The 25,638-nt window shown below is 44.3% G+C and overlaps 1 protein-coding gene across 3 annotated transcripts; it reads right to left on the minus strand.

Moving 5' to 3' along the window:
- Positions 1-1,193: 1,193 nt before the first annotated feature.
- lnx2b (ligand of numb-protein X 2b) lies at positions 1,194-19,929 on the minus strand. 3 transcript variants are annotated; one of them, XM_071398668.1, is made up of 11 exons: positions 19,741-19,929; positions 14,763-14,972; positions 12,954-13,552; positions 11,817-12,001; positions 10,679-10,869; positions 8,599-9,036; positions 8,256-8,399; positions 7,169-7,343; positions 4,897-5,137; positions 4,433-4,591; positions 1,194-4,018 (listed from the first exon to the last, which is right to left on the minus strand). In XM_071398668.1, exons 3-11 carry the CDS (start codon positions 13,355-13,357, stop codon positions 3,883-3,885), a joined length of 2,073 nt encoding a protein of 690 aa, XP_071254769.1. In that variant the 5' UTR covers positions 13,358-13,552; positions 14,763-14,972; positions 19,741-19,929; the 3' UTR covers positions 1,194-3,882. The 3 variants fall into 3 exon arrangements, with proteins under 3 accessions (XP_071254769.1, XP_071254767.1, XP_071254766.1); XM_071398666.1 differs by lacking the exon at positions 14,763-14,972; XM_071398665.1 differs by lacking the exons at positions 14,763-14,972; positions 19,741-19,929 and adding an exon at positions 14,366-14,671.
- Positions 19,930-25,638: the final 5,709 nt, after the last annotated feature.

Consider the following 25,638-nt stretch of genomic DNA (forward strand, 5'->3'; position numbering starts at 1 on the left):
ACACATTTGGAATACTATTACCATAAATAGCTAGCACTTTCAGGGAATGGAACTGTGGCCCCTGAGTTTATAGCCAAAATCTAATAGGTTACTATATCACTACCCCCATACATACACTGGAGTGGTGGGTTTCATTGTAATGAGTAGAGGGTTGTTTTGTAGACCCTCTTTGTTCTTGGATTTATTGTTCACATTGTCCTGTTGAAGTTGGGATGAAGAAATCAGGTCTAGAGTGCTCAACTCTGGACCTCAAAGCCAGAACCACTGCATTTATTTAATTGTTCCTCTAATCAGGGACTGATTTAGACCTGGGAAACCAGGTGAGTGCAATTAATTATCAGGTAGAACAGAACCAGCAGGCTTCGGACCTCACAGGGTAAGAGTTTAATACCCCTGGTCTACAGGATCAAGTGAGGTTGGCTTACTTTACTTTTCTACCAGTACTGTATTAAGCACCCCTCCAATCTAATGGAGTACCACTTTGGGTTGTGTAAATTGTAGTATCCTTTGCAAAAGCCTAATATTAATGTCAAAGATCATACACAATCAATTGAGGGGAGTTTAGACAGTAAGTGACAATGCGGAGAGGTGGAGATGGGTGAATGGGCCTTTCCTTCCGTGTCCTCCAGAGGGCAGACTGACACACCATGAGAGATGAGCTATGAGTGTGTAGTAGTGTACAAGCGGGTCTAACCATTTTGGATTCATGTAATTCAGCTCTTGGTTCAATCTCTGTCACATCTCAGCTAAATTGTCTTTTTTAATAAAACCAGACCCTTATTATATATTTCCAATTTTCCTTATCCCAGTATGAGACGAAGAAGTGTGGTCCAATATTCATCCACAAACACGATTGAAATGCTTTTAAAGTATCACACATTGAGTGTTGAAGTTAATTTCTTGTACTTGCAATCACATTATGTAACAAATGTATCACATTACTTGTGGGGAAAGAGGGATTGATTTTGCTATGGTCCAGTGGCATCATTTAACCAAGAATGTTGGTCTCATTTAAACTGAAATGCTTGCATTTTAGGTATTCATTGATTGAAAGCTAAGGGACTAACTGTTTCTGCTGGTGTCTAAGTATGCCTACACAACAGCTGTTTCTCAACATCCTCTGCAGGTGCCAGCAACCACCCATAACTCCTGCTTATGTTTTCATTAGGTTGCAGTAATGATAAGAAACGAGGTATGTATAAGCTTTTTATTGATCAATATAGATACTAACATAACTGTTTCTAACCAACCATTTCATCCCTTATATGTTTCACTGAGCTGAAATTGAGGCCGTGACCCTTGCTGGAAAACCAGGGATGATTTGAAGCCGTCCTTGAGTCCTCTGCTGCTTGCTCTGCGACTCTACCGTCCTGATTTACATTCCTCCTAAAGCTCTCGTGGCGACACGCCTGGCCCACTTCCCCCTCCAGATGACTGATACCCCCCCAGCCACAGGACAGCCAGAGGCCAGGGTACCAAAAGTAAAGCCAGGCCCATTGAGAGGCACTAGGCCCCAGAGCTCTGGACAAACAGCCATGGAGGAATATACTTGTTTAAGTGCTGGACTTTAAAAGCCATTCAATACAATCTGAGAAGCTTTCAGTGCTTTGTAAATATTATGTATAAAATACAAAAGACAGATTTTATTTGATATTTTAGAATATTATGAAACCCAGGGATGATCCATTACACAGGATAAAATGCCTACATTTCTCAAATATTAAACTATACTGAGGGCTTCCATCACATTCACAGGGTTTAATGAAAGGCCTGTAGTGTTTTATGACACCTTGAAAAGAACAGTGGAAGTCAATCTAAAGCTCCAACTAAGGCCAGCAGCTTTGATCTCCTCCTGGCTCTTCCTGTGAACATTTGAACTAAATAACAATGAACATATCATCCCTCCTCTTTATCATTGGTAAGAAAATGAGGTGGGAGCTTTAAGAAAAAAACAAGATCATTTTTGGTTGTGGCAATTAAGGCAAGTGTTTGAACTTTTTTGTCCTTCAACATGTACAAGGCACCCACATTAATCAAATACATTCGGGATGAGGCAATGCACAAAAATGTAAGAGATTTTTACAGTGCAGTTGTATAGGAAATAAGTCATTCATAAAAACCAGAAGCCACTATAACATCCTTGTATATATATGGATAAAACACAGTATCTGTTAAAATCTAAATGTACAAAAATAAAAAGGCAGAAGGTGTTGGAGAGGATGGTTACATGTGACTTAGTCAACTGTCACCCTTTCCTAATTGATTAGGTATATTAAATACATCTTAATTAACTGTGGAATTATGAGGATATGTTTCATAGCCTAAAATATGCCATTTTCCCACCATGGAATTTGAAATCTACAAATATATCCCAGCATTGAATAATTAAAATCACCATTAACAAATATGGGAGGGAAAAAAACAAATAGGTATTGTGAACAAGTAAGCAAAACCTGCTAAAATCAAATGTTTAAAGCGTTCAAGACAGGGTAAAAACAATAATTCCAAAACAGTAAAGATCCTTCCAGTTTACACTTAAAGATGGAATCTGCAGTAGCAGTACCACCGCTGTTATTGTTTTTGTTGCCAAACTGAGGCATGTCGCACAGCATGTAAAAAAATATTGCAGTACATACATATTGTGCGATTCCATCGAGCGTGTAATGATGTACCAGGGGGAAAGAACAGTGTTCATTGTTTTCAGAAACCTCTTTGTTGTAATATCGCAGATAAACCGACCTCTGAGTGTATATTAGGTACACCCATCTAGTACCAGGTCGGACCCCCCTTTGCCTCCAGAACAGCCTGAATTATTTGGGTATTCTACAAGGTGTTGGAAAAATTCCACAGGGATGTTGGTACATGCTGACGTGATGGCATCATGCAGTTGCTGCAGATTGGACGGCGGTACATGCATGCTGCGAACAGGCCGTTCCATCTAATCCCAAAGATGATCTATTGAGTTGAGGTCTGGGGACTGCGCAGGCCACTCAAGTAAACCGAACTCGCGGTCATGTTGGAGTCTGTGGATAGACAAGTTGTGCATTCCGAGATGCTGTTCTGCACCATTATTTTTGTCTGTTTGTGGCCCGCCTGTTAGCTTGCACGATTCTTGCCATTATCCTTCGACCTCTCATCAACGAGCTGTTTTCTCTCACAGGACTGCCGCTGATTGTTTTTTGTTTGTCGCTCCATTCTTGGTAAACCCTAGACATTGTCGTGCGTGAAAAGCCCAGGAGGGCGGCCGTTTCTGAGATACTGGATCTGGCGTGCCTGGCACCAACGATCATACCACGCTCAAATGTCACTATTTTTTTCCCATTCTAACGTTCAATCGAACAGTAACTGTATGCCTCAAGACCTGTTTGCCTGCTTTATATAGCACACCACAGCTACATGACTCACTGTCTGTAGGAGGGATCAATTTGTGAACGGGGTGTACCTAATAAACTGGCCGGTGAGTGAGTGTGATATATATAAATATATATGTGGCTGTTTGCACCATTAAGGATTCCAATTTGATGGTCAATTCATCCTTCACCCTGATAAGCCCGATTTCTTCAGCCAGAAAATCAACTACCCTTTTGAGTAACAACCAAAGCAGTGAAACAACTAAAATGTGAAATTCAGTCACACTAGTCAGCTAGGGCAATGTGCAAATTAAACTAGATTACAATCCACATCAGAAGAGATTACCTAGTGAAATTAACAATCAATCGGAGAAGTAACCATCTTTCCAAGAATGTCACCAATGAGATTCTAGGGTGGTGTGTGCAGAGACAAGAGGCTCAGTGGAGACAGGAGCTGAGGAAGGCAGGGTGTGCGTCTGTGTGTGTGTGTGTGTGTGTGTGTGTGTATCTTCGTGTGCGTACGCATGCGTGTCTACACCAGGCTCCCCGGCCAGGACACCACAGTCAGTGTGACTTTATTCTTCTGCAGCTTGAGCATGGGGATGAGGGACGAGTTGTTCATGCCCACCGTGGTGGCTCCGTTCACAGCTACAATCTCATCACCACACCTAGAGACAACACAGAGGGACAGTCAGTAAACATGGGGCACAGAGATGGGCAACACAATGACCTACCCGCAACCATAATCAGTCTCCTAACAGCTGTGCATTAAGGTCTAAATATGATGGACTTCTACAGGAGAATCACATCTAAATGAGCACTGGATACCAGGCTGGCTCCATCTCTGCTCTCAGTTGAATTAAAATGGTGAAACCAGGTATTTCTGTTCAATCCTGTCCTTGGGGAGGAAACCCCTCACAAAAGGGAGTACATGCCTTATCAAAGAACAGGGCAGGCTTACCAAAACATAACTCCCTTCTCACTGCTCCTACACTCCTTCACCCACCCAGATAGTAACGACATGTGTTTTCTCACTGACGTTTATTATAAGAAACTAGCACTGGCCGTGTGAAGCAACTCACTTGAGGCGTCCGTCGAGGTAGACGGGTGTACCAGGCACGATGGTCTTGATGAAGAACGGCTGTTGTCCACGAGTCTCCTCGAAGCCGCCCACAATGCTGAAGCCCCAGCTCTCCTGATTGGTCTTCAGCAACACGATGTCACGGCACCAGTGCATGTGACTAAGGAGGAGAGGAAGTGACGCGCAAAAAAAAGTGTCCGTGTGATTTCATAAGCCCAGAATTAAGACCTCCGTGTTTTAAATGGCCACCTGAAACAAGTGATAGGGAACTTTTCCGACGCAACAGACTGTCCAAGCATTATTACACTGTTCAGACTAATATTGCCTACTAGTATTGTCCAACTACTGAAGTGTTGAGTACAAGCTGTACTCATGACACAGATTGGATTTGAAGAACTGCAAAGTTGAGGTCATGCAAAGTTGAGGTAAGTTATTTTCCAACCAATGGTTAGTGTGTGTGCTTACCTGGAAAGCCCCAGCCAGCGGGTCCACAACGGGGCCCAGTTGGCGTCATCCTCCCTTGGATTTTCCACAGACTCCATGGCCTCCTTGGCGCCCTCCCCCTCATCCTCTGGGTCTTCTGAGATGGTCTGGATGACCCTGAGGACCACCTGGGCCTGAGCCGTCTGGGCCTTCAGCACCGACACCGCCTCATTGTAAGTCAGCTGTGTCAGATCCACGCCGTTGATGCTCAGCAAGACATCCCCTGGGCAACATAAATCAGAACCATGTCAAGAAAATGTATCCTCTGCATGCAAAGCTGGCCTTACATCAAAGGTCTTCCCGTTAAATGTGCAAGAGGTATGCATATTGTCTAGCCCTTCACTAACAGAATTATCCCTTTAAGCATTTAAATCTGAACATTAGCCATGCTACGTGGAGTCAATGTATGGAATGAAAACTGTCATGTCCTATCAAAACAATGTCTGATAATGGTCACTGGTTTGGTGGTTATATGAAAGCATACAGTGCATTCAGAAAGTATTCAGACCCCTTGACTTTTTCCACATTTTTACATTACAGCCTTAGTTTAAAATTGATTAAATTGTATTTTTTTCCTCATCAAACTATACACAATACCCCATAATGACAAAGCAAAAACAGTTTAGAAATTTTCGCAAATGTATAAAAAGTTTAAAATAAACTGAAATATCAATATTGACAGCAATTACAGCCTAGAGTTGTCTTGGGTATGATGCTACAAGCTTGGCACACCTGTATTTGGGGAGTTTCTCCCATTCTTTTCTGCAGATTCTCTCAAGCTCTATGGATGGGGAGTGTCGCTGCACAGCTATTTTCAGGTCTCTCCAGAGATGTTCAAGTCCGGACTCTAGCTGGGCCACTCAACGACATTCAAAGACTTGTCCCGAAGCCATTCCTGCGTTGTCTTGGCTGTGTGCTTAGGGTCGTTGTCCTGTTGCAAGGTGAACCTTCGCCCTAGTCTGATGTCCTGAGCACTCTGGAGCAGGTTTTTATTAAGGATCTCTCTGTACTTTGCTCTGTTTATCTTTCCCTCGATCCTGACTAGTCTCCCAGTCCTGCCACTGAAAAACATCCCCACAGCATGATGCTGCCACCACCATACTTCACCATAGGGATGGTGCCAGGTTTCCTCCAAACGTGACGCTTGGCATTCAGGCCAAAGAGTTCAATCTTGGTTTCATCAGACTAGAGAATCTTGCTTTTCATGGTCTGAGAGTCCTTGAGGTTTGTTTTGACAAACTCCAAGTGGGCTGTCATGTGCCTTTTACTGAGGAGTGGCTTCTGTTTGGCCACTCTACCATAAAGGGTCTGATTGTTGGAGTGCTGCAGAGATGGGAGAACCTTCCAGAAGGATAACCATCTCCACAGAGGAACTCTGGAGCTCTGTCAGAGTGACCATTGGGTTCTTGGTCACTTCCCTGACCAAAACCCTTCTCCCTCGATTGCTCAGTTTGGCCGAGCAGCCAGCTCTAGGAGTCTTGGTGGTTCAAAACTTCTTCCATTTAAGAATGATGGAGGCCACTGTGTTCTTGGGGACCTTCAATGCTGCAGAAATGTTTTGGTACCCTTCCCTAGATCTGTGCCGACACAATCCTGTCTCTGAGCTCCACGGACAATTCCTTTGACCTCATGGCTTGGTGTTTGGTCTGACATGCACTGTCAACTGTGGGACCTTATATAGACATGTGTTTGCCTTTCCAAATCATGTCTAATCAATTGAATTTACCACAGGTGGACTCCAATCAAGTTGTAGAAACATCAAGGATGATCAATGGAAACAGGAAAGGGAAAGACCTAGTCAGTTGTCCAACAATGTATTCAACTGAAATGGGTCTGCTGCATTTAACCCAACCCCTCTGAATCAGAGAGGTGCCAGGGGCTACCTTAAAATCGACATCCACGTCTTCGGCACCCGGGGAAGTGGGCTAACTGCCATGCTCAGGGGCAGATCGACAGATTTTTACCTTGTCAGCTTGGGGATTCGATCCAGCAACCTGGGTTACTGGCCCAACACTCTAACCACTAGGCTACCTGCCACCGATGCACCTGAGCTCAGTTTCAAGTCTCATAGCATAGCATAGGGTCATAATGCTTTTGTAAATTAGGTACTTCTGTTTTTATTTTTTAACACATTTACAAACATTTCTAAAAACCTGTTTTCGCTTTGTCATTATTGGGTATTGTGTGTAGATTGATGAGAAACAAGTCAAGGGGTCTGAATACTTTCCGAATGCACTGTATATCCCAAGTGCACCTTTTTTGATAGTGCCGTCTCGGTGCAGGCAGCCAACAGGCTGGACACTGGTGATGTAGACGGGCAGGCGGCTGCGGCAGTCCCTCCCCCCGGCGATGGTGATGCCCAGGGAGAGTCTCGGCTCCTTCTTCAGACTCACCATCTTCTCCTGGCTGGAGAAGCCCCCTGGTGGATCCTGGGAAACACCAGGAAGAACCCTTCATTTGCTTTACATTGATGAGGAGCATGCAGTAGGCTATTTAGATTTGCTTCCTGTTCTTAAGATCAAAACGACTTCATAATAATTATTTCTGGTCATCATAGAATAGACTGGCGTCAAAGAAAAGTAGCACAATATGCCTGACTCGGCATTCCTTCTGGGGTGTGCTGCTCATCATCTGCCCCTCTCCATTTCCTAGAACTGAGAAGGATCTTTTGACTTAATTGATTCCTCGTGAAACCGCTTGTCCAAACCAATGTAAGCAGCAACATCTCAGATGCAGCTGCGGACTCAAACCCAGAGGTAATGTGCAAGGATCGACACTCGGCTCCCGAGTGCACGTGTCGACATCCACAGCTCCTGCCAGCGTCCTTGTTGCTCTCTCTCTCTGGAGTCTGTTAACCTTCAGAGGGTGCTAGGGAGGAGGGGGAGGAGGAGAGACCTCCCTCTTCCTCCCCCCAGCAGGGAACCCTTCACCACCAGCAACACTCAAAGCCTGGGCTCTGCAGGTGAAAGCTAACCATCACCATGATCCTCTGCCACCCAAAGCAACAAACAAATAGAACATGGTGAGGCAGCACTCTGGACCTTTTGATCAGGAGTGAGCAGGCCCCAGAGAAGGGCTTTTATCCCCGGACCAGGGACACAGGTGTCGGTCTGCTCCCAAGGCCCCTTTCACCACTGTCTGAGTGAGGAGGGCTTCTGTGGACGTGCTAGGAAGCCTGGACTGGTGACAGAGGGCTGAGGTGTGACTGATCGACCGTGGTGCCATGATCACATTATGTAAACATGAGAAGCTTGTGGGATCCTGTGTGTACACACCAACATACAGCAGTTTTTAGTACAGTGATTTGTAAGTTCTAAACATCCGGGGAGGAGATTGTTTACCTTCATGTAGGTGGAGGGGCGTCTGAAGTACTGGGGTTCTGGAGCCCTCCTAGCCACTCGGCCCTGCCCCTCTCCCCCACTGCCCCCCTCCTCCTGGGCGTCCGGCTGCCTCATCACCACAAAGTTCACCCGCACCTCACTGGCCTGCAGACACACACATCACACACACACAGTTCAGGCCTCACATTCATTACACAGCCAGCAAATATATCCTGGGAACCTCTGCTAACATGAAAGTCAATGTTTCCGTAAGAGATTATAACAAATCCTATTTCCATAATGTCTCGTGCTTTGGTCTCCATGAAATAGCTGTGCTGTAACTTGTCTACTACAGAAGACCTACCTGTATGATCTGTGCTGCGTTCTCTGGGGTGCCATGTCTCAGGTCTTGCCCGTTGATGGCCAGCACCTTGTCATTGTTGCATAGTTTCCCGTCCTTGGCCGCCAGCCCACCCGCCAGCAGGTCCAAAATGAAGACCCCCGTCTCGTCCGACTTGCGGATCAGCTTGATGCCCAGCGGCTCTGAGCGATCCCTCTTCACCAGCGTCACCTGGATCACCGTGCCCTGGTTGTGGGCGGTGCCGTGGGGACTGTGAGAGGGAGGGGAGGCAGTGGCCATGACGGTGGAGGAGGGAGTGTGGTGCTCGAGGCCAGGGCGTTGCGGGTGACGAGGGTTGAAGCCCTTCTCCTGCATGACGATGAGTCTGAGCAGAGGGCATGGCCGCCGCAGCACAGAGATGGCCCGGCCGTGTGGGATAGACGCCAGGCTGACGTCATTCACCTAGAAACACAACACCACACGGTCAGCAACACGGCCACTGATACAGCATCCCTCTGGAACACTGCAGGTTTACTAAATATACATAGAGTATCGACAGCTGAGCGAAGTGACTGGTCCCTGCGCTGATGGAGAGACAAATTCAAATGCTTTCTGCTGATCATGGTAGAATTATGTAGAACAATAGGATAGAGGTGTAACTAGTTCCTTTTAAACTGGGATTGATTGTATGGTGAAAAACATTGTTTCAGGTTGGCCTCATGTCATTCAAAACTATTGACATCACCATTTTTAACAATAAGAAAATCAATAGAATAGAACATACCACTTTAAAAATACTAAGAGCTGTGCCTCCATCTTTATAGCCAAAAACCACAGGTACCTCGACTCATGTTGCTCGAGGCATTGTATTGAGGCATTGCATCTACCTTTGGTTGAGTAGGTGTACGAAATTATTGGACCCATTTTTGACCAATTCCAGCTTTACAAACCTCATCCGAGAGAAGCCCTTCTTAAAAATCAATACATCGACTCAGGGGGAAGCGAGGGATTCAATTTCAACAAATTAAGAAGGCAATCTCCGCTCTGTCACACATCTCTCTTTACAGCCAATAGCTGTCCACAAAGGACCCCAAAAAGTGAGCGGTTATATTACTGCTACCAAGGCAGCTAGTAGGGGTGAGATGAGTTTTCATTCTAAATTTGTGATTGGTCAGCCCAGAGGAAGAGATGGGCTCAGGCATTGTCATGTGCCCCTGCCAGACAGCCAAGGGGAGGAGAAACCCGAGGGGGAGAGAGGGAGCAGGCTTCTGGGAAGAAAGGAAGCTGTATCTTTGTGAAACCCCCTTCAAAAGATATACCATCTCTGTACCCTAGTTCTACCCTCTGGGTGGAAACCAGATTTGAGTTGATTTAGATTTTTACAGGGACACTGCACATTAAATCAAAGTTTCAGTATAAGTCTCTGGGCAAAACAATTACAATACAGACAATTAGCACATGCAGAGCAACATAGGACAAGCAACACGGAGCACGCAGATCATCAAGCGAGTGGTTTTATGTGTTGAGACACCCTCACCACTAGCATGTAATCTTCCTTAGCCTTTTGGCCCATTTACAACCAGGACAATAGCCAAAATGTCACTAGACTATAAGTCATAATCAGCCCTTTCTGACCAAGAAAAATAAAACATTGAGGAAAACCAGACAGAGCCTGTCTGCAATCAGGTGAACTTTGGCCTTCCAGAAGATGGGGCTCGGTCTGAAACGGCAATAGCTCAACAGTGAGAGTTTCAAAACCCTGTTTCATGGGCCTGCCTGGAGAACAGATCTCTGCCACACATGTTACCATGAATCCAGAGACCCGTTCATCCTGAATATCTACTTCCCCACCAACAAATCCCCCCCCATTTACTGAGGATCATGGGAACCTAAGGGAATAGGGTGTTTGTGTGGAATAATAGGTCAAAGCTTCTTATAAAGCACCATCTTCACAAAGTGCAGCCATTACCATCGTCAAGGTGGGCATTTCAAAGTATACGGCTACGGCACTAAAGCTACATAAGATGGGAAGGAGGGGAGCAGCCTGAACATATTTTTCAGGTGACCTATCCCTCTATTATTTACAGTGAGGAACCTGTCTCACCTCCAGAATGTGGTCCCCTGGGGCCAGCCTGCCGTCGCGGGCCGCCAGTGAGTCACGAATGATCTCCTGGATGACTATGTTCCCCAGGGGCGTGTCCTTTCCTCCCACAATACGCAGGCCCAACTCCTGCTCCTCCCGAATCATCTCCACCACGTTGGCCTCGGCCACCAGGCTGGACCGCATGGAGGTCTCTGTGGGGGGAGAAGGGGGCAGACAAGGGCATGATGATTTGAGGTACACGTTTACATAAACAGAGACAAACAACCTGACAAACGCATGCACGGGCACACACACTCACCGAGATTCATATATGCTCAAACACATATCAATGGTCCATGGTTGCCTTTCATTGTGTGTGCAATGCCAACACACACCCCTGGGGTTCTGAATCAAGTAGGGCAAGTGGCAACCTATTCCCCAAGAATCACTCACGATGAGGTAATAATTTCTGCGATAATGATCGCCAGTGTTGCCAGGTAACTTTGTTTTGATGGACTTTGTTCCACAGTACTGGATTACAAATTCCCTGGAGGGGTTCTAAGTCTAGACCAGACAGAGGTTAGGTTGATACCAGAGGAGGCTGGTGGGAGGAGCGATAGGAGGACAGGCTCATTGTAATGGCTGGAATGGAATACATGGAACGGAGTCAAACACATGATTTCCATATGTTTGATACCGTTCCATTGATTCCATTCCAGCCATTACAATGAGCCTGTCCTCCTATAGCTCCTCCCACCAGCCTCCTCTGGTTGATAAACGTTCTGAAGGTCCAGACGAGGATTTGGCCGGAGTGTCTGAAATCCTAAGCCACCAGCTAAATGATCAGCACTCGTCTTATCCAGGTCTGACAACTCTCTTGCCAGGGATGGCCACATCAAAGGGGCTTTGGGTTTTCCCTAAAGTCAACACAGCTGACAGACTGTTTCCTCTCCCTTCCTTTCCCCGGGTGCGTTCATAAAATCCTTAAACATTCGTTGCCCCGATTGACACTGATATAGATTTGTCCATTCTTAGAAAGTATCCTATTTTTTTTTTCTTCCAGTGGGAGCTCACTGCTATTCACTTAGACTGACAGACTATCATTATCATACAACAATAATCAGACTTCAGACATAGTGACGTTAGTGTGACGTCTTACCGTCCTCGCTCTCTTCGAAGGCAGGGTTGATGAGGCCAGGCTCGGGCTGGGTGTCCCGGGTGGCGGTACGGGTATGTTTGGTATCAGCGCCTGACTCTCCCCCCCCCCTGTTCCCCTTTAGCTCATTCCAGGGGGGTCTCTTCCTCCTCTCTGCCTCCTCCCTCAGCCTTCTGAAAACAGGACATCTTAGAGAGGGAGAAAGAGTGAGAGAGTTAAGTCAACATTCAACAAGCCTCCTTTTAATTAAACCTCATGACTTTCATCCAAAACTGTCCGTGAAGGTAACCTAAAATACCCTGAGTGAGCACACACCTCCTACATTTCTTTAGATACCGTGTGACCAGCAAAAAAGGGAGTACGATCAATGTTCATTCATTTGTTTCAGTGAGGAGGAGGACAAGTCTAAAAAGCTAGAGGTGTAGGAAATGGGAATGAATAGATTTAGTGACTGGTGAGGGAGTCAGAGAGCGAGACTATGAGAAGAGGAGAAGAGCTATGCAGATGAGCCTTTTTTTACTGCATTGCAGGGAGTCTGAGGGGGGGACAGGTTGAGTGTGATTAAGTCAGAGAGAGAGCTACTGCTGCTGGTCCTGCTGTCTGAACTTTGCCTCCTGTCTGTTTTCACGGATGGCTGCAGGATGACCAGCTATCATAACATAACCTTTACCCACTACTGACTGTGTCATAGCTGCTCGCTAACCACTAAGACGATAAGCACCACACCACACTGGCCAAGTGAGGAAAGGGAAAGCTAATCCACAAATTACAAAGATCTCTGGGATATGACATTTGAGACTGAACCTCTCCTTTGAGTCCAGGCACTACGTAATAAAAGCTTTTTCATGGGAGACTCTAAACCTGATTGACTTATGTTATGTGTGAATCCATGTTAAGTTAACATTTGACCCATTAACTCAAAATTTATTCCTAAATTCAGGCATAGGAAAATAAATAGACCAGCCAAATATAAACTACAGTAAACAGACAGGTACTATTTTGGCTTACTTACTCTGGTTGCAAAGCAGACAGTTTAAACTCAACTCTTAACTAAATACCTTTCCCCATCTCAAACTCCCTCTTCCCCGGCCCATGCTCATCATCACCCCTCCGTGGTGCCCCAACCATAACCTTATTCACCTGTTGTGCAAGTGGGGCTGCAGCTCGCAGCGCTGCATCTGCTGCTGGCACTCAGCTTGGTGTGGGCAGAGCACGGTCAGCTTGTCCAGCAGGTTCCTGACCAGCAGGCTGGAGGGCCGGCAATGGTGCAGCTGCAGCTGCTGGCGGTCCACGGGACAAAAGTCCTGCTCCTTCAGGAAGCTGCTGAGGCACTGGAAGCAGTAGGTGTGTCCGCACGGCGTGTCCATGGGCTGCAGCAGGGGCTGCAGACAGATGTGGCACACCAGCTCGTCATCTACCTCATCCTGGTACTCATACAGGTGGTTCTCCTGGCCTCCCTCGTGCTGCTGGCCACACTCCTTGCACATCTTTGCCCATGTTAGGCCAGCACTGCTGCTGCTACTGGGGACCATTGGCTCCGTCATGGCCAGAGGCTGGAGTACCTAGCTAGCAAGTCCAACTTCCAATGTTCCACTGTCCTACTTCCTCTGTGCCCTCGTCTCCCTGAAAGGATATGCTTAGTTTATTTCATAAGTGGGGCAAACATCCCAAAGTGAAGGTGAGGTTGAAACCCTGATCCACCGCGTGTCATCTCCTCCTCACGTCTTCATCCTAGATTTCTGTTGAGGGAAGCACAAAAAGAGGTCTGCCGTTAGAGTTGGGACTTTTCCTACTCATATTGACTGGCTCAACAGGAAATGACACAGAGCGGCAACAATATGGAGGCTGGAGCAGCTGTTTCCTCTCAGACAGTTTCCTGAGGGACTAAAGGAATTCTCCTTTCGGCTACATGTCACTGTGCGCTTCATTAAAATAGGGGGAGTAAACCCCCATGAAATGAGGCGAGAAAGGACTAAAAGTAAGAAACGTGCTAATGGGAAGGAACAAAGACATGGTACTAGGAGAGAATGAAAACTGAATGAACTGGGCAGAAATGCAATCCTCATCACTAATGACCCCCTCAGCTGAGGTCTCTATCCCTCTGTGAGGCTTCTAATCTCTCCACTAATTCCCTGTCTTTAGGCGAGGCTGATTAGAAATGCATTCTTCACTTTTAGAAACTTACTCTACACATGTGCAAAGAAAAGCAGCCGATGTGTAAGCTTCAATCAACACTTGTCAAATGTATCGTATAACCAGCGAACTGCAGCACAAACAAGCATACGAGTGTGGTGTGAATATCTCAAAGTACACTGAATAGGAGTACCTAACCAACAATACTGATGCAAATACTGAGCTGTTTACGTGCCACCTTTCCTCGTTCCCCTTTGTCACATGATAAAAACCCAGCCAACAGCATTATGTACACAGACCAGCTTCCCTGCATTCCCTCACCAGTCCCAGCACTCCTCTCTGACCCCCGTCGAGAGGTCAGCAAGGCAAAAGAGCAGACTGATTATGTAGCTTGTTCGTCATTAGCTTGTTGCACCTACCTGAGAAGCTGATATCAGCGTTGCCAAGGGCCCCGGCCGGTCGGCAGCCACCGCATGCAAACAAGAAACTCAGACCCAACAGCTGTGCTGGCTGCCTGCAGCCTGACTGAAACCAGAGCTCTACATCCCCGGCACACAGTCAAAGGTTCTGTGTGTGTGCCCAGCACTGCACCAGCTGTGTGGCAAACTGAGGGGGAGTGGTGTGACTAGACTGAGGGAGGGGATGTAGAGGTGGAGGGAGGGGGGACTCAGACTGCTGATGTTGCACTAGCGCAGGCAAAACACTGAGGCCAAACCCAAGGCTGAGCAATTACACCAAGGCTGTAGTGTATACACACACACACACACACACACACACACACACACGGAGGTCAAACAGGACGGCTCACTCGCTCACCGCCTTTCTCGTTACTCAAGTGATCCTTCGTCTTGTAATGGAGAAGCGTCATGGATCCTGTGGCAAAGCAGAGGAAGCATAACCAAGGTTCTGCCCCACTTCTTTGGGAATTCACATAACCAGACTCAATGACTTCACAAATATTCAACCTGACCTGAGATTACTTCAGAAGATGGATGATGAAGTCAAGCGTGTCCCATAATTGGAATTCTGTGTAAAACAAAACAAACACCACCCACTTGACTGGAGTAGACGGAATGCCTCCTTATCAACACATGCATGTTTAGACTTGCCTGGGCGAAACAGAGATTAGCCTAAATACAATTCCTCCTAATCTTTGGTATGCATATTTGCCATAGCATAAAAAGCACACAGTCTATAAATGTTTAATAGGAGAGAGCTGGACAGAGAATGTGGCTTACAGAGAGGGAGTGAAAGGGTTGTTTGAGTTTCATTGAGGATGTAGCATGGGTGGTTAGAGGCCATGGGCTGCTGAGAAGCCAGGCAGGCAGGGACCCTCAATGAGTGTCCTTTTAGGAGATGAGTAGTTGAACAGACTTAATATAGTTAAGAAGTACCTTCTTTCAGAGGATAACTTTATTAAGTCTGAAGGTACTTCTTTCAGAGGATAACTTTATTAAGTCTGTTCAACTACTCATCTCCTAAAAGGACATGTTCTCATGTATAACCCATTTAAATGTTCCATTGAGCTTCAATGTTTAAATCATATTAATCAATATTAAATATCATATTAAAAGACATTAAATCATATATTTTAAATCAATGGTTTCTAATGCCTGGAGGAAATAACTAGGGAGGAAACTGCTTGAGATGAAATTCATAATGGTATATGTCTTCAGTCAAATCGTTATTCTGGGCTAAACATGCTTTGACAGCAGTGGTATGCAGTGCTATACATTGTAATATTGGCAACGTTGCGTTGTTAAGTACTGAACTGTTCATGTGTAGTTCTGGTATAAGGCGTGTTCTGAAGATGACCTTAACGGGGGGGAAATATCTCAACATCAATGTGTAATCATGTGACATTCAAAGCTTTCTAGGAAAAATGTCTTGGCTCAACATTTAAGATTAGCCTCCCATGTGCCATTGGTGCCATTGGAACTAGAGGTCGACCGATTAATCAGAATGGCCGATTAATTAGGGCCGATTTCAAGTTTTCATAACAATCGTAAATCGGTAATTTTGGACGCCGATTTCTTTTTTTATACCTTTATTTAACTAGGCAAGTCAGTTAAGAACACATTCTTATTTTCAATGACGGCCTAGGAACGGTGGGTTAACTGCCTTGTTCAGCGGCAGAACGACAGACTTTTACCTTGTCAGCTCAGGGATTCAATCTTGCAACCTTACGGTTAACTAGTCCAACGCTCTAACCACCTGCCTCACGAGGAGCCTGCCTGTTAAGCGAATGCAGTAAGAAGCCATGGTAAGTTGCTAGCTAGCATTAAACTTATCTAATAAAAAACAATCAATCAATCATAATCACTAGTTATAACTACACATGGTTGATGATATTACTAGTTTATCTAGCGTGTCCTGCGTTGCATATAATCGATGCAGTGCGCATTCGCGAAAAAGGACTGTCATTGCTCCAACGTGTACCTAACCATAAACATCAATGCCTTTCTTAAAATCAATACACAGAAGTATATATTTTTAAACCTGCATAATTAGCTAAAAGAAATCCAGGTTAGCAGGCAATATTAACCAGGTGAAATTGTGTCACTTCTATTGCGTTCATTGCACGCAGAGTCAGGGTATCTGCAACAGTTTGGTCCGCCTGGCTCATTGCGAACTAATTTGCCAGAATTTTACGTAATTATGACATAACATTGAAGGTTGTGCAATGTAACAGGAATATTTAGACTGATGGATGCCACCCGTTAGATAAAATACGGAACGGTTCCGTATTTCACTGAAAGAATAAATGTTTTGTTTTCGAGATGATAGTTTCCGGATTCGACCATATTAATGACCTAAGGCTCTTATTTCTGTGTGTTATTATGTTATAATTAAGTCTATGATTTGATAGAGCAGTCTGACTGAGCGATGGTGGGCACCAGCAGGCTCGTAAGCATTCATTCAAACAGCACTTTCGTGCGTTTTTGCCAGCAGCTCTGCTCTTTATGAATTCAAGCCTATCAACTCCCGAGATTAGGCTGGTGTAACCGATGTGAAATGGCTAGCTAGTTAGCGGGGTGCGTACTAATAGCTTTTCAAACATCACTCGCTCTGAGACTTGGAGTAGTTGTTCCCCTTGCTCTGCATGGGTAACGCTGCTTCGAGGGTGGCTGTTGTCGATGTGTTCCTGGTTCGAGCCCAGGTAGTGGCGAGGAGAGGGATGGAAGCTATACTGTTACACTGGCAATACTAAAGTGCCTATAAGAACATCCAATAGTCAAAGGTATATGAAATACAAATCGTATAGAGAGAAATAGTCCTATAATAACTACAACCTAAAACTTCTTACCTGGGAATATTGAAGACTCATGTTAAAAGGAACCACCAGCTTTCATATGTTCTGAGCAAGGAACTTAAACTTTAGCTTTCTTACATGGCACATATGTATTTTTACTTTCTTCTCCAACACTTTGTTTTTGCATTATTTAAACCAAATTGAACATGTTTCATTTATTTGAGGCTAAATGGATTTTATTGATGTATTATATTAAGTTAAAATAAGTGTTCATTCAGTATTGTTGTAATTGTCATTATTACAAATAATCAGTATTGGCTTTTTTTGGTCCTCCAATAAATCGGTATCGGCGTTGAAAAATCATAATCGGAACAGTCACTCATAGCCAGATGAGCTTTTAAGTCAAACAGGACTGCCAGCTGTTCAGTCACTGTGGTTATGACAGACAATAACCTCCCCTCACCAATGCTTCCATTGTCTCCACAACAGCAGAGGTGAGTCACATTTTCCGCACACCCTCATAAAAGTGAACGCAGGTAAATCCATGAGGCAGACAGAAAAGAGATTAGATCAGCTAAAAAAGGATGTGCGGAAATCCTGACTGATTTGACTGTCCGTTATGGTTGACTGAAAGTGAAAATACAGGGAACGCCCTGTATACTTGCCCCCCTAAAGTTCACATTGCTTCATAATCTACCCACTCCCTTTCTACACCAGTATGATTGCTAGCCACACTGAAGCCTTGAGCATGGTACCCATTGGTGCCAGTCTCCACTACAGAACACCATCCAGGTTAAAAAGTTACAGGCTGTAAACCTCCCACTGTTCACCAGCAGAGCACTGACTGAAAAGTACACACCACACTGGGTTCCAGAAACGAGACATCAACTTCAGACCAGGAATATCCATCCATGAATAGAGATATGGCCTCCTTGGTCATTGGTCACATAAAGCTCCTTACGTCTGCTATTCAATAGAGTGAATGAAAAAGAAATGCATGAATTATCATCCATTATTCAAAAGGAACGTACCTCTTCCAAACCAATTACCCCTATAGCCTACGTCTGGTTTTATAAAGACGTGAAGATGATGGATGATTTGACACAAACAACCTCTTGATTTAGGCTATTAGGAACATGACACTAGTTTCCAATGGAGAGGAGCTCACAACGAACAATAAAACAGTCATTAGCCAATAGCCACTACCACCTCAAGATCAAATAGGACTGTCTGAACTTGACATGCACATCCCAAGCAATATATAATATACACATTTTATTAGGTACACCACCCTGTTCACGAAAATGGTTCGTTCCTACAGACAGTGAGTCACGTGGCTGTGGCTTGCTATATAAAGCAGGCAGACAGGCATTGAGTCATTCAGTTACTGTTCGATTGAATGTTAAGAGTGGGCAAAATTAGTGACCTAAGCGACTTTGAGCGTGGTGTGATCGTCGGTACTACGCGCGCCTGTTCCAGTATTTCAGAAACGGCCGGCCTCCTGGTGCGACAAACACAAAACGTCCAGTCAGCGACAGTCCTGTGGGCGAAAACAGCTGGTTGATGGGAGGTCGAAAGAATAGCAAGAATCGTGCAAGCTAACATGCGGGCCATAAACAGGCAAATAACGGCGCAGTACAACAGTGGTGTGCAGAACAGCATCTCGGTCGGGGGGTCCGACCTGGTACTAGATGGCTGTACCTAATAAACTGACCACTGAGCATATACTGGTTGTATGAGCAAATCTACTATTACCTCTCTATTCATATGCCTTAATTCAAATGATGTGCCATTGCAATACTCTATAATTTCAATATTCACTGTCAGTGACATACCCTTAGTAGTATAGAATAAAACCTAGTCATTCACCAGAGAGTGCCCACTTTTCACGCCTGACACACAGGCTTTGTGTTACTGTAGAAGAGAGGTCATCGTTAAGGGCTGGTCTATTCCTTGGTCAGAAAACATAAATAATCCAATGTCCCCACTGACAGCTGATGACAAGGTTAACAACCGATGACAAGGTTAACAACCGAACAAACTTCCCCCTTCATTCAAATTTGCATTGCACACATGCGTGGTAAATCAATTAAGTGTCACTCCTCCTATACATTTTATGGCATATTACCTTTTTTTACGCACGTCACTGGAAAATAATGCTGAGCATTCCGCACTCTAAAAACAAACTTCTTGACCACATTAAGTTCTCACCTTCAACAACACAGCCTGAGATATGTTAGACTACCTTTACATTTGTTGGAATGTGTTAGACTAGGCTATATATTCATACACTTATGTTAATGGTGGGCTGTATAAAATGTGTGAGAATACATTTAAAAAGTTTAACACCGTCATGTTCGATGAGAGAATAGAACGTACGAGAACGTACGAGACCATAGAGATAGCCGAGACCGAAACTCGTTTTCTACAATTTGTGAAGGGCTTTTTCCGGAATAATAAAACAAACACAGTTGTGAACTCGTGCTATGACTAAAGTAGCCTATAGTATCGAGAAACGATTAATATAATCGTATACGTTACATGTCTGGGTGAATAATTCAGCTCATTCTTCCGAGGGCGCCGACTCAGTTGTTAGAAGTACAGGTAATATTCCTAATTTCGAACAACAAAACAAGTATCCTCGGATCTGACGTCTCTACAGGAAGTCCATGCAGGTGATATTTAAATTAGGCAGGTTACTTTCCAACACCCCACGTGAGTGACTCACTGCATAGGTATTCTTTCATCCTTAATTATTGAACACCTTGCCTGTATGTGTCGTCATCTGCATTTCACGATATTTTACAATGGGCAGTCCCTTCTTCACTTTCAGTTTTTACATAGTAGCAGCCTATACTGTAGCCTATGAAGTAATAAACACATTTTGGGAAAGCTTCGATTTTACTTAGCAAAATAATCACGTCATGTTCAATTAAAAGTGATGACCATTTCATGTTCAATTAAAAGTGAATACCATTTTTCTGCTAGTAGCCTACAATGTAATGATCAATTAAGGATGCATTGAGGATGAATTATCAATTGAGGATGCTTAAAGACTCCAGAGTTTGTATGCATAACAGTTTTATGAGAGAAAATTGTAACTATGTGCATTTCAATTGTAATAACATGATGAGTTTCTCTCAACTCACCTGGCATTAGAGGGTGAGAAAAGTGACACACAATACAGTGTTTGTAAGCAATGTTTTCCCTTCAGTTTCTCCCTTCCCTGATTTATTGGTAAGACTCACATTGAATACAAAGGAGCCATCTGAATGGTGCCCAATGAAGTAATAATACTTGCTTTGGGACCCTACCAGTTAAAAGGCTTTTGACACATGAACAGTGTTAGCTTCATACCCCCTGCAGGATGGAAGGGAAGTCTCTGTGTCATAAAACCTCTCTGTTAGGGCCTGTTCCCCTGTGATTTATAGGCCTGCTAAGGAAAAGCTACAGCCAAAGACATACATTTGTTGACATGTTGTGCTCAATGGATGTGTAACAACGCTTCTATCCAGAAAATGTCTAGTGTCCTACTTCTCACAAAACTGAATTCACTGTCAATATCGTGTATTTCTGAACAGTTTTGTGATAACATCACAGCCTCCTCAGAAAACATGTATAACTGTTATTAATTGTAACATAGACCAGTTTAAGTTTCTTACCACCAACAGATCCAATGGAAGAGATCTAGAGATCTAAATATTTAGAGATTGACGTTATACGGTACAATTGCAATATCCGGGAGCAGGAGGTATTCAATTGTGAGTCACTGTGTAGACCACTGGAATTGAACAGAGGCACGAGGAGCCCCTTCTTAAGAATGTAGCATTGCTTGAAGCTAATGAGCTTTGATGAGTAAGAGTGACACCCTGTGGTCAATTGTAGGATGACTAACACAAGTTAATGTGTTGCTGTTTCTCACTGAACCAAGTAAGGGTACCTCTTTAAATAATATTTAGAGAGGTACCCTTATCTAAAGGATACATTTGGTGTATTTTTCTGTCTTTTTGAAGGTGTTATACATTTTCACAAATTACTGCATGACTTCAAGGTGTTATGATGACTAAATGGCAATCTTATTTTGCTCTAATTAATTAATCTGTTTCGCTGCTATTAAAAAGCTCTATGATGAACCACACCAGAACCCACGGCAAAATTCATCTGGCATGGCAGCTGACGGGAAATGCTGGAAGTAAAAAGAAGGTGGCAAGGAGGGAAGAAAAAGAAAGAGACAAGATAAACACTAGCCTAACAATGCAACACATCCTGGCTCTCTCTCTCTCTCTCACACAGAAAGGACCCACGGCCCTCTGTTTGAGGTAGGGGGCCCACAAACAAGAATGAAGCTGTTTGTATTTCCTGAGAGCGGTAAACATCCTCAACACAAACACTTTCTTGGCCGCACCGTCAGCGAGAGAGGAGAAGCTCACACCGTCAGGTAAGGCAGCTGCAATCTCACTCCACCAAGGCCTTTGATGTCTTTGAATTTGCCTTTAGATTAGGGCAGTAAAATGCAATGCTTTGTACTGTTGTGTAATTTTCCTGTTAAAAAAGTTTTATTCAGAAATATACACTCCGAAGGAAAGAATATGATAGAAAGTGAGCGGTTACACATAGGAGGATGTCTGCACACACACACACACACACACACACACACACACACACACACACACACACACACACACACACACACACACACACACACACACACACACACACACACACACACACACACACACACACACACACAGAGAGACCTAGGCGCAGGTGCAGTGAATATCTCTCTATTGCTTAACTGTTGCTAGGGGGAAACTGAGGGCACATTAACTTCACATGCAGCCCCCTACCCCCGCTCCTCCTCCCCTACCCCTGGGCTAGACGGCAAGGCATCTGTTTCAGGCCACAGCTTGCACCCCCGACCCCAGGCTCTGTCTGGCCTCCACATGCAGGCCCTAAATCAGTGACCACAGAGACACTACAGAGGTCACCTCCCCTCACCCCCCACATGGCCATATTGTGACATCCAAGTGTCGCTTGTGGTGTGTGGAGTCGGCTTCTGACCCGTGAGACAGAAATAGTGCCTTCATTTCCTTTTTCTTTACATTTTTCAATGTCTGTATGTGTGTTTCTCCACCAGCTTTATGAAGACCTATAGAAAATAAATGTAGTCAGTGTTCCAACAGAGAAGTTTAGCTATACTGTGGAAAGTTGTGTGCATACCGTGTTAAGCATAGTCCTTTTGGTGCACAGAGCCCCTAAATCATTTGCTATTACAGTGTGTGTTAAGTGTGTGTGTTATGCGAGAGAGAGAGAGGGGGGGGGGGTCCTGTGGGGTCTGTTTGTGTTTGTGAACAGAGCCCCAGGACAGCAACACAATTAGTCCCAACCAAATCATGAGAAAACAAAAAGATAATTACTTACTTTTTGTAATTAATTTACAAAAAAAACAAAGAAAACTAGAATTATATTTGGCACTAAACAGAGTACACAGTGGGACAATACCTGACCACTGTGACTGACCCAAAATGAAGGAAAGCTTTGACTATGTACCGACTCAGTGAGCATAGCCTTACTATTGAGAAAGTTGGCCGTAGGCAGACCTGGCTCTCAAGAGAAGACAGGCTATGTGCACACTGCCCACAAAATGAGGTGGAAACTGAGCTGCACTTCCTAACTTCGTGCCAAATGTATGACCATATTAGAGACACGTTTCCCTGAGATTACACAGACCCACTAAGAATTTGAAAACAAATCCAATTTTGATAAACTCCCATATCTATTCGGTGAAATACCACAGTGTGCAATCACAGCAGCAAGATTTGTGACCTGTTGCCACAAGAAAAGGACAACCAGTGAAGAACAAACACCATTGTAAATACAACCCATATTTATTTATTTTATCTTTTCTACTTTAACTATTTTCACATCGCTACAAAACTGTATATAGACATGATATGACATTTAAAATGTCTTTATTCTTTTGGAACTTGTGTGATTGTAATATTTACTGTTTACTTTTGTTTATTTCACTTTTGTTTATCCATTTCACTTGCTTTGGCAATGTAAACATATGTTTCCCATGCCAATAAAGCCCCTTGCATTGAATTGAGAGAGAGAGTTGTGTAAAACCTCACCCTCCTTAACTTGACCAGTGACCCAGGAGTATGCCCTATGTATTATTTGCTGTCCTCATAGCCCACTGAGGGGCCCTTAGAGTGCTTGTTTGTACCTGTCATGTCGCTCTGCTCGTCTGCCCAGCATGTCATTCTGTAACCCCTCAGAGATTGTTATCAGTTAATTTTCCTCTCCTCCTCCCTGCTCAATGCAGACTCCCTCACAGCACTGTGTTGACCTTAACTGCCCACGCCGCTCCTGATGGCACTTTGACCTTTTCCTCCTCTTATCAATATGAAGGGCTTGCCTGGATAAGGTAGGCAGTCCCTCGTAAGGACAGAGTGAGGGTGCTGCTTTCTTTCCCTGCCCTCTCCCAGCCAAATAGGCTCCTTCTCCATATTTAATTGGACATTGAAGCTAAAACTTTTGATGTGGCTCTATACTCCAGCATTTTGGATTTAAGATCAAAGGTGTCATATGTTGTTGTTGTTGATCCATTTGCAGTTTGTTTTGGTTGTGTTTCGGATTATGTTGTGCCTAATAGAAATGAATGGAAAATCATGTCATAAGTGAGAAAGTTAGAGGCATACATATCATACCCCCAACATTTCTGGGGGGGTACATGATCTTTGTGCCTCTGTAACTTTCTCACTCATTCATTCATTCATCATTCATGATTATCTGTAATCATGGTAGCATCCCGTAGTGTTCAGAAATATATTATATTCTTATTTACAATAAAAGTGACTCCAAAATGACACAATATATTATTTACCATGCATTTTTATTGGACACAGCACAATCCGAAACACAACCAGAACAAACTGCTAATGCATCCAACACAGAGACACAAGCTTGATGTAGTCATTGCGTGATTAGAATATGGGACCAAATACTAAACTTTTGGCTACTTTAATACATTAATACAATTCAAAGTGAATTTGTCCAAATACTTATGGGAGGACGAGATACATAAAGTGCTTTCATTTCTAAACGGTAAAACAGACATGTATGAAAATACCCTTAAATAAAAGATGTCATTGTGTATGGTCACCACATATAAAATGTTTGATCTCAAATCCAAAATGAAGTAAGTAGCTTTAAGCCGGAAGGGCTCATAGGAGCAGGAGCCTATCTCCTGTTTCTTTAACTTGAGGCAGCTTGATGTACAAGTACACCCCCTGGACAGGATGCTAGTCTATCGCAGGGCCTCACCCCAAATCTATCTCCTGTTTCTTTAGCTTGAGGAAGCTGGACAGGATGCTATTCTATTGCAGGGCCTCACCCCAAATCTATCTCCTTAATAACGATGCATCTGGTCCCATTTTTAGTCTTTGATATGACTCGTGCCGGAATTCAAACTCCTATCCTTCCAACCTTAGGGCGGACAATCTAACCACCAGGCCAAATAAATACAGAGGGGAGAGTAGCTGGGCCTATTATTCATGTTAGCTGAGAGGCTATCTTAGACCAGTAAGTCTGGTTATATATTTAAGTAATAAGGCCTGAGGGGGTGTGGTATATGGCCAATATACCACGACTAAGGGCTGTTCTTATGCACGACGCAACACAGAGTGCCTGGATACAGCCCTTAGCTGTGGTATATTGGCCATGTATCACAAACCTCCAAGGTGCCTTCTTGCTATTATTAACTGGTAACCAATGTAATTAGAGCAGTAAAAATAAATGTTTTGTCATACCCATGGTATACGGTCTGCTATACCACAGCTTTCAGCCAATCAGCACTCAGGGCTCGAACCACCCAGTTTATAATTTACAATAAGTACAATTAGAGCTTGTGACATGTCTCTCACTTTGACCATGCAGACTCAAGGAAGACCCAGACGTGATCTGCCCAATGATGCCTCTCTACCAGGCGAACTCAATGCATTTTACACTTTGACAATAACAACACCTTGCCGTGCGCGAGGGCCCACACCGACCCGACTCGGTGAGCGAGTTTATTAGCAAGTCCATCGGCGATGTCGTACCCACAGCAACTATTAAAACATTCTCAAACCAGAAACTGTGGATTGATGGCAGCATTCGCGGAAACTGAAAGCAAAAACCACTGCTTTTAACCAGGGCAAGGTGACCGGAAACATGACCGAATACAAACAGTGTAGCTATTCCCTCCGCAAGGCAATCAAACAAGCTAAGTGTCAGTATAGAGACAAAGTAGAGTCGCAATCCAACGGCTCAGACACAAGAGGTATGTGGCAGGGTCTACAGTCAATCACGGATTACAAAATGAAAACCAGCCCCGTCGCGGACCAGGATGTCTTGCTCCCAGACAGATTAAACAACTTCTTTGCTCGCTTTGAG

This window comes from Salvelinus alpinus, chromosome 4, assembly GCF_045679555.1.
Source record: "Salvelinus alpinus chromosome 4, SLU_Salpinus.1, whole genome shotgun sequence".
In the NCBI taxonomy this organism is placed as follows: domain Eukaryota; kingdom Metazoa; phylum Chordata; class Actinopteri; order Salmoniformes; family Salmonidae; genus Salvelinus; species Salvelinus alpinus.

Bases quoted from the DNA above. Each gene is read 5' to 3' on its own strand.
- lnx2b (XM_071398666.1), bottom strand. From the start codon at position 13,357: ATGACGGAGCCAATGGTCCCCAGTAGCAGCAGCAGTGCTGGCCTAACA. The intron at 10,870-11,816 runs GTAAGACGTCAC...CTCCCCCCACAG, and splicing joins CTTCGAAGAGAGCGAGGACG to AGACCTCCATGCGGTCCAGC. The intron at 9,037-10,678 runs GTGAGACAGGTT...TTGTGTTTCTAG, and splicing joins CAGGGGACCACATTCTGGAG to GTGAATGACGTCAGCCTGGC.